The sequence below is a fragment of the Alosa pseudoharengus genome, unplaced genomic scaffold (assembly GCF_046254945.1).
Source record: "Alosa pseudoharengus isolate Yale_2024_CS ecotype anadromous, Long Island Sound unplaced genomic scaffold, YU_APseudo_1.1 YU_APseudo_1.1_scf_4, whole genome shotgun sequence".
Classification (NCBI taxonomy): Eukaryota; Metazoa; Chordata; class Actinopteri; order Clupeiformes; family Clupeidae; genus Alosa; species Alosa pseudoharengus.
Window position 1 is genome coordinate 43,067,618 of NW_027468774.1, and position 10,000 is coordinate 43,077,617.

The 10,000-nt window shown below is 48.1% G+C and overlaps 1 protein-coding gene across 1 annotated transcript in view; it reads left to right on the forward strand.

Annotated features, from left to right (window-relative positions):
• Nucleotides 1–10,000, forward strand: part of adgrl1a (adhesion G protein-coupled receptor L1a) — a 62,381-nt gene that overhangs the window by 5,565 nt on the left and 46,816 nt on the right. The window contains exon 3 of the mRNA XM_076266745.1: nucleotides 8,293–8,307. Within this exon, the coding sequence (XP_076122860.1) occupies nucleotides 8,293–8,307 (15 nt within the window). The remainder of the gene's footprint in view (nucleotides 1–8,292; nucleotides 8,308–10,000) is intronic.

The following is a 10,000-nucleotide window of genomic DNA, read 5'->3' on the forward strand; positions in this document are numbered from 1 at the left end:
CACACGTGTCTGACAGTACAGTGTGTGTGTGTGTGTGTGTGTGTGTGTGTGTGTGTGTGTGTGTGTGTGTGTGTGTGTGTTTGTGAGCTTTATCATAAGTTGGCCATGTGGGGAGATGAGTCACAGCTGAAACTTTGGAGTATTTTTAGTCCGTCTGAGAGTTCTCTCCCTCCTGACTGGTTCGAGGGTGCGATGGAGATTTTCCCCCCCTCTCTTCTCTCTCTCTTTCTTTCTGAAATGGCACTTCTTGAGAGCCAACCGAGGAGTGATTAAATAGCTGCTGACTTGCATTCTCTTTTTCTGCCGCTATTCATTTTTTTTTTTTTTTTAAACTTTGTTTGGTACGCACCGTGCAATGACGCTGGGTTGGGGGGAAATTGGGGACCTGCATTTTTTCTTCCCAAGATGAAAAGTTCCCCGCGTCTGAAGTGACAAACGAGGAGCCAATTACCGGAAACTTCCATCAGCTGCCGCCTCCATTTTGGGAGTGGGTGAAACAAGACGCGTCCAGCCCACTCCCTCCCTCCATCTCTACCTCTCTCCATCTCTCCCTCCCTCCCTCCCTCCATCTCTCTCTCTTTCTCTCTCCCTCCTCTCTCTCTCTCTGTCCATGTGCTGTTGGTGGGCCGCGCAAGAATAAATAGCAACTGTATCAATTAGAGACGGCCATGGAGCTCTCTCTCCCCCCTAGACCAGATTGCCGTTCCCTTCACCCGCAGACGAGGGGAGACACGGCAGCCACATTTAATTACCAGTGGACGGTGCCATCGTTTGGCGGCCTCAGCGGAGATTTGTCAAGATTAATTGAATTTTCGGTGGCTAATCGCTCTGGTAATGCCCCATCTTTCACGGACGACTGGGCACTTGCCGCGCAGCAGCGTTTTTTGGCGTGGCGCGTTTCTTACGGGTGACATATGTTGCTTTGTTTGTCTGCGTGGCACTCAAAGAGATGAGGGAGAGAGGGCCGGGGCATTCGGAAGCAACATGGCCATCAGAGTGTGACCACACTGGGGAGGTGTGTGTGTGTGTGTGTGTGTGTGTGTGTGTGTGTGTGTGTGTCTTTTGGGTGTATGTGTGATTGAGAGAGAGTGTCAGTTAGTGTGAGAGTGTGTGTGTATGTGTGAGTGTGTGTGTGTGTGTGTATATGTGCTTGTGTATGTGAGGGTGTCACATGGCTGGCGTGTTTACAATCACCTGAGACGCGGAGCGAGACGGACAACACCCGACCTTCTCAGCCTCGCTGGACACACATTTGCACGCAAGCTTACTCATGCAGACACACACACACGCACACACACACACCAGTGTTGCGCGGGTTTGGTCACAAGCTGCCCGAGCTCGCCCAATATTTTAATCAACCCGACCGCAACTTGGACCGCAAATATTAATTAAGACAAAATTATATCCGACCCGCTTATTTACAAAATGTGTGCTTTTGGTTATAGCCTGCCATGCAGTGTGACAGTAGGCCATTTCTGTAAAACAAACTAATTTATTTGCGAAACTATGCAGTTGCAGTTGCAGTACACACAGCTAGGCATGCAGGACATAATGTTTGTGCAGGAGAGAGAATGAGAACAAGAGCGCAAGCACGCACGCAACCAGCTAAGGATTAGCTAAACACTAAGATAAGATTTCAAGGCCAGGGACATACATTTTTCTTTCGAAAACAGAAATGGTGAAGACAGCAAGGTAGGCAAGAGATATACATTGCTGGTCAAAACGTTAGAATAAGAAATTATTTATACTGTAATACTGAATGAAGCACAAAGCTTTACTGAAGCACATACACTGTTTAAAGTCACAGACACAACGAACTAAGATAACTTTTATGCATGCGCAAACCTATATGGCCTATACATACCGGTAGATGGCTGTGTAGTCTGTGTAGCATAACATTTATTCCTGCAGGCGCCTGCTCACGGCTAAACGTTTAACGTGGGCAGGTGGCAAAGTATCAGCATTATTTTACTGAGCGACTTGTGCCTAGTCTAAAAAAGCTGTTCCAGGTCTGGGAATTGCACTTACTCGGTTTGGCTGGCAGGGCTTAGTCTACCAGTGCCGCGTTTGTGACGAGTTACTGTATGTTGGTCGTGCCTGTTTTGTGGCTGTCATAATTTCAATGGCTTCGCAAGAAATACATAGAACATAACTTGCACTACTGTTATTTTTTAAGAACCTTTCCAAATATTTCCCATATATGGCTTTTCCTGGACGGGTGTCTTTATTATTTGAACTTCTCTCGTCTTCAACTTCTTAACTGTCTCCATCTCTACTGTCTCCACCTATGTGGCAAGTATGCTTCAACCAATGATATCTTTGAAAAGCAATTATGAATTCAATATTGATGCTAGCCTTCTCGTGACACTTTAAGTATTTTTTTATATATATATATATTTAATTAATTTTAACTGACCGCCTGCAAATGACCCGAATATCATGAAAACATTTTTGTATGACTCATTTTTGTACTAAAAGCGGGTAACCGCGGTCATCCGCGGGCGACCGCTCAATTTCGGGCGGACCGCGCAACACTGACACACACCTACCTACAAAGAGCCACACTGCACTGTGTGAGTGAGTCAACACTCACACACCCTCACATCCTCACTGCTTTGTTCTTCAGCGAAGTGGAAAACAAGCGGCTCTGAAGAAAGCTTGGAGTCAGGTCGGCGCCGTCCTCGCCCCTGGGAGCGACCGCCAGGCTTTTGGAGGGGGGGTCGTGTCACAACCCTGTGATCCTCCCTTCGCCCTCGAAGAAACATTCGCGTACAAAACCGTGAACTGGAGAGCGGGAAGTCTGAAGTCTGATGTCCGCTGCGGCGAGCTTGTCACAATACCACTGAGTGATTTTCCCTTCACCCCTGTCGCTTATTGACATGTTTTTCAGACAGCAACAGACAGGAAATAACAATTGCGAATTGTATAACATCCTCCTTTTGTTGGATACTGTTGTTTAGCCTCTGCGTGAAATGGGAGTATTTCAGGTCTAAGCAACTGCATAGTATTCTTCTGAACATTCTGGGCATCTCTTTGAAAAATCTGAAGCTCACTTTTTGTAAACATCAAGCACTCCGCCTGTCTCTATACACCAAGCCAGACAGCGATCCGTGTGAATGTTTTAGACCCATTCATTTCCTTTGCCTCATTCTGGAACATCAGACAGAAGGGAAGGGGGTCAAAGAGATTAGATAGATGGAGTGTGGAAGGGAAGGAGGGAGACGGAGGGAGGGAGGGGAGAGGGTATGGAGAAAGAGAGGGTCAGAGAGAGGGAGGGGAGAGGGTATGGAGAGAGGGGGGGACAGAGAGAGGGAGGGAGGGAGGGAGGGGAGAGGGTATGGAGAGAGAGGGGGACAGAGAGAGGGAGGGAGGGAGGGGAGAGGGGGACAGAGAGAGGGATAAAAGGAGGGAGGGGAGAGGGTATGGAGAGAGAGGGGGACAGAGAGAGGGATAAAAGGAGGGAGGGGAGAGGGTATGGAGAGAGAGGGGGACAGAGAGAGGGATAAAAGGAGGGAGGGGAGAGGGTATGGGGGTGCAGGCAGTCGTGGGGGGTTGGCATCAGGGTTGTTGAGGGTGGGGGTATAGAGGGTGGGAGGTGTTTTCAGGTTTGTGGGGTTCGCTCAGCCATTAAAATAAAGAGGGCAAGATGAGTCAGCGTCCTGGCCACACTCCTCAGGTGTCTGCTGCTTAGCACCACGGCGTCGTTAGCCAGCCTCGTTAGCAGCGCCGGTGATTGATGGAGCTCCACGGCAACGACGGAGTGGAGCATAGAGGAACAGAGGGAGGCCTGTGGATGGAGGAGGAAGAGGAGGAGGTGGTGGTGGTGGAGGAGGAAGCAGAGGTGGAGGAGAAGAGAAATAAGAGGAAGAGGAAGAAGAGGAGGAGGAGGAAGAGGAAGCAAGGCTCTGGACAAGTCATGTGCAAAGTGTGACTGAACCAGCTAACACAAGATTTCTCCCTTTAGTTTGAGCATATGGCGTATACATGTATGTGTCCAAGTCATTGAGTGGAGTTTTGCGTGCATATGTCTGCTCTGTGTGTATGTTAGTGTGCATATGGTGTGATTTTATTTTTGTGTGTGTGTGTATGTGTATGTCTGTGTGTGCATATGCACAGTTTTCAGTGAGTTTTCAGTCCTTGGGAAGATGAGTCAATGTGAGCAGAATTAACAGTCTGTCTCAATTTCCTCTTTTCTGCCAGCTTCTCCATCAGGCTGCCTCAATCTATAACCATCAGCTGCTCTTAGTCAGTCCTCTCCTCCTCTCCTCCTTTTTTACCCTGGCTTCTTCATGAATCTTCTGTCTCTCCTCTCTTTCTCTCGCTCTCTCATTCTCTTCTCTCTCTCTCCATCCTTTCTCTCTCTCCCCATTTCTATTGCTTATCTTTCTTTCCCCTATGCAGAGTCAACCTCTCTTCTAGCCTCAAGGTGAAATAGATGCTCTCTTTTTTCCCAAACCAGGTCAGCTAGAAATATTTCATAAAGCTTATGTACACACACTTAAAGCGCACACTCATATGCACACACACATACGTACATGCATACACACACACACACACACACACACACACACACACACACACACACACACAGAGACAGACACACATGTGCACACTCCTCCACCAGACTGCGTCACACATCACACTTGTGCAGAAGCAGAGAGAGTGTGCACACACACACACACACACACACACACACACACTGTACGTACATACACACACACATGCACACACACTCACACACACACACACACACACACACACACAGAGAGACAGACACACATGTGCACACTCCTGCGTCACACGTCACACGTGTGCAGAAGCAGAGAGAGTGTGCACACACACACACACACACATACGTACATACACACACACACACGCACACACACATACGCACACACACGTACATACACACACACGCACACACACACACACACAGAGAGACAGACACACGTGTACACTCCTGCGTCACACATCACACGTGTGCAGAAGCAGAGAGAGGAGAGAGTGTGTACACACACACACACACATACGTACATACACACTCACACACACACACACACACACACACACACACACACACACACACACACAGAGACAGACACACATGTGCACACTCCTGCATCACACATCACACGTGTGCAGAAGCAGAGAGAGTGTGTGGTGGACAGTGGCGTGTGCAGGTGTGGTAGAGTGGTGTGGGGTGAGGTAAGGCAGTCTGATGTGATGGAGGCAAGTGTGGTGCTGGCTGCTCCTGCCCACCCCTGCCCTGCCCTGCCCACCCCACCCTGCCCTGCCACGCGCCAGCTGTTGGCCCAGCGTGAACCAAAGCACGGCAGCCTCTTTACCCACGCCTCCCCCTGTGCCTGCCCGCACTAATGGAGCCCACTCCGAGGGAGGGGAGAGTCTGCCACTGCTGCTCTCGCTGTCTCTTACGCACACACACACACACACACACACACACACACACACATACATACACACAGACACTCATACACACACACACACACACACACACACACACACACACACACACACACACACACACACACACACACACACATACATACACACACACACACACATACATACACACAGACACTCATACACACACACACCACACACACTCATACACACAGACACTCATACACACACACACACTCATACACACAGATACTCATACACACACACACACACACACACACACACACACACACACACACACACACACACACACACACAGTACATACATACACACACACACACACACTCATACACTTACAATACTCACTCGCTTGCTTACGTACACACACGCGCTCATTGATGCGCGCACATACACACACACACACACACAAATAGATAAACTCACTCTCAGTGCTCTCAGATACTCAGATTTTCACACACAAACACATACACATACACACACACACTGACATACACACGCTTATAGACACACACGTAAACACTCACACACATACACACCCTGCAGGCTGAAGATGAGGACCTGTGTCCAAACAGGATCCCCTGCTGCAGGATGATGGAGAGTTAATGCCGTTCCAACGGGCCGTGTCCCCATTCCTCCTCTCCCTCCCTCTCCCTCTCTCTCTCTCCCTCTCCCTCTCTCTCTCTGTCTTATTCTCTCCACCCTCTCTCGGCCATCTCTCTCTCCCCTCTCACTCACACTCTTACATCTCCCTCTTTTACAGCCCCCCCCCCTGTTCTCTGTTTCTATTGCCGCCTCAGTCATCTCTGTCTCTACTAGCGTATCGCTTTCCCCTCCCGCCTCATCCCCCCCCCCCACACACACACACTCCCTCTCTCTGTGGGGAGCAGGGACCTTACTGACCCGCCAGTTGTTAGACTCTCAACTGTAGCAGCAGCAGGCGTATCACACACACACACACACGTCAGAGGTGTGTTTGCACTCACACACCCTCTCTCTCTCTCTCTCACACAGACACACACAATCACACACACACTCACACACACACACGTATGTGTCCGCAGGTTCACACGTTACCAACCTGTCATCAGCGGAACCTGGCTGGTGGGAACAATGGCTCTATGAGCACAGCGGAGAGCCAGACGTCCTGTATCAGTGAGGAGGACGCCCATCTGTAGCCCCTCATGACCACACCTCCTCCACACACACACCCCCCCCCCACACACACACACACCACCCAGTTCACCCACACCAGGCTAAGGGATCACAAAGTACAAAACCAAAACCTGAAGAGATCCACATGGCGTTGTGTGTACAGCTCCCTGTACTGACCAGGCAGACGGGCCATCAGAAGCTCTAGCTGGAGGCGCTGGAAGACAGGAGGAGAAGGCAGATCCACGAGGATGAGCGCAGAGGTGTTTGGTAGCGGTCAGTTGACACTGCGGGGGCTTGGGCAGCCATTGATCCCTCCATGACACATGCAGTGAGGGAGAGCACTCTGACTTCCCTGGCTCACATCTCGCTATCTTTCCTTCTCTCTCTCTCTCTCTCTTTTTGTCTCTCCACCAGCCTCATCCAATTTCTCTTTTTCTGTTTATTTCATCCCTCTCCCACTTCTCTGCATGTTTTTTTCTCTTCCAACCCCCGTCATTCAGTCCTTCCCTCCCTCCCTCTCTCTTTCTTGCTCCCTCTATTTTCTCTTTCTTTCACTCTCTTTTTACCTCTTTTATCTCTATGGGCCCTCCCTTCCCTGTTGTTTGTTCTCTCTCTCTATCTCTCTTTCTCTCTCTCTCTCTCTGTGGAGGACGTCAGAGCCGAGTCCAGCTCAGCTCAGCTCTGCTCAGGGTCGGTGCGTATTGATTGGCCGCTCGATGGATTGAGCGACACCCGGGGCCGAGTGGCCACACCGCTGCTTGATTTGGCGAGCCAAACTGAGCGCGCTCCAGGAAGAGGGGGAAGAACAAGAAGAGGAAGAAGAGGAGGAAAAAGAGAAAAAAGAAAAAGCACACACTCACTCACTTCTTGCTTCACACCATTTGGGTTCAATTTCAACCCAAGAGCTTGGTCTTAATCCCCTTTCTGCAACTACCCCCCCGCCCACCCCCAACACACACACACACATACACACACACACTCCCTCCACCCCAGGGAAATCAGTCTTTCTGTCATTTCATCTGCCACCTTTCCCTCCGTCATCACTCCACCCCCCCCCCCCCTCTCTCTCTCTCTCTCTGTCTCTCTTTTTTTTCTCCCCACAGCTGAAGAGGAGGACACGCACATACTTGCTTTTCTTTCCCCACAGGCCCTGGACGAGGAAAAAGAAGGACGGTGATGTTTGGGTCTGGGGGGAGGTGGGGTGGGGGGGGGGGGAGAGAGGTTGGGGTCAGGGGTGGACAGGGAGACGAGTGTGACGGAGCAAAGGAGTGTGTATGTGTATGTCCTGTGCGCGTCATGTTGGGATTGTGTGGTCACGAGTAGCGAAGCTAAAGGAGGAAGCTAAAGGAGATAAACAGCGCAGGCCATCCGCTCACCTCCTCATGAGTCATCGCCGCCACCCTCCTCTCCTTCTAAAGAGAGCAGGAAGCCAGACACAAGATGACATGCTTTAAAAAGAGAGACGCACAACAGACAGAGAGTACCAACAGCAACTTAAGAGAGAGGGAACGGAAAAGCTTTTTATTTAATCTCGCTTTTCTCTTTTTTCCTGCACCTGTTTTTTTTCTTTCGTTCTCTGTACTCTTTCCTGTTATCTACCTTGTTCTTCCTCTTTCTTTCTCCCTTTCTTTTTTTCTTTCTTTCTTTCTTTCTCTCTCTTACTCTGTCTCTCTCTCTTTTTTCCGATGCTTGAATAGAAGTGGATCAAAAAGGTAAAGACCACGATAAACATAAAAACCACAGCTCGCCCTGCCCCTCCTCCTCTCCTCTCCTCTCCTCCTCTCATCCCCCTCTCCTAACCCAGCACCGTGTGTAGTGCTCATGTTTGATGTTTATATCCCCCTTATTCCTTCTCCTTTTCTCCTCGTCTTCTATCTCTGTCCAGCTCTCTCTCTCTCTCTTCCTCTCTCTTTCTCTCTCTCTCTTCCTCTCTCTCTCTGGCTTATAACCAAGACTCTGAGATCCTTTCAGATTTTCTGCCAGTATTCATGCCTCTGATGACACCAACACACACTCTTTCATTCATTGCCTCTCACACACACACTCTCTTCCACAGACAGTGCATATGCATGGGACATGAGAACACTGGCCTGGACACAGACACACACACACACACACACACACACACACACACACACACTTATTCCCTTCTGGGTACACCAGTGACTGCGCTCCCATGTCCTAGCAACACACACACACACACACACACACACACACACACACAGTCATCATGTAATCATGTAGTTAACCGCTGAAAAAAGCAACACACACACACACTCAGTCATCATGTAGTTATCCGCTGAATAAAGTGTCATTTCATCATGTCTTTATATCCTTCGTGATTAATTTCTCAGTGTCTCCAACCAGTTATTTCAGAACAGACTAAAGCACTCATTCTTCACCATGGTTGTTTTTCGACCTCTGTCTTTCTCTCCCTCTCTCGGTCTCTCTCTCATTCTCTATCCTTCTCTCCCTCTCTCTCTCCTTCTCTCTTTCTCTCTCTCCAACACCCATTCTTAGTCTCCTCGAGTGTAGTGTTTTGATTTGGATGACGTTGATGTCATTTGACATGCTTCCTCCCAGAGTCTCCTCTGGATCATCATCACACACAAATTCTACTCCGGCTCCTGCATTTTGTCCCATTTCTAGGTGCTTCAGTGTCCTCTCCTCCCTCTCATCTATCTATCTATCTATCTATCTATCTATCTATCTATCTATCTATCTATCTATCATTCTATCTATCTATCTATCATTCTATGTATCTATCTATCTATATATCTATGTGTATATCTATCTATCTATCTATGTGTATATCTATCTATCTATCATTCTATCTATCTATCTATCTATGTGTATATCTATCTATCTATCATTCTATCATTCTATCTATCTATCTATCTATCTATCTATCCATCTATCTATCTATGTGTATATCTATCTATCTATCTATGTGTATGTATATCTATCTATCTATCTATGTGTATATCTATCTATCTATCTATCTATCTATCTATCTATGTGTATATCTATCTATCTATCTATCTATCTATATATGTGTATATTTATCTATCTATCTATCTATCTATGTGTATATCTATCTATCTATGTCTATAAGTCTGTCTGTCTATCTATCTATCTGTCACTCTATCTATCTATCTATTATCTATCTATCTCTACAATATTTGTCTGTCTATCATGTTTGACCCCCACTCATACACTTGCCTTTACTCAGCATAGATAGCATATCTTGCTGTATAGAACACTTCCTCTTTCTTTCAAACACAGATGCACTTTAAAGACCTTTTCTGCTCTTCAGATCTCTCTCTCTCTCTCTCTCTCTCCTCTGTGTTCATTCCTAGCAGCTGAAAGTTCTCAGAGCCTATTTCTGTCTTTTCATGCCCTTTC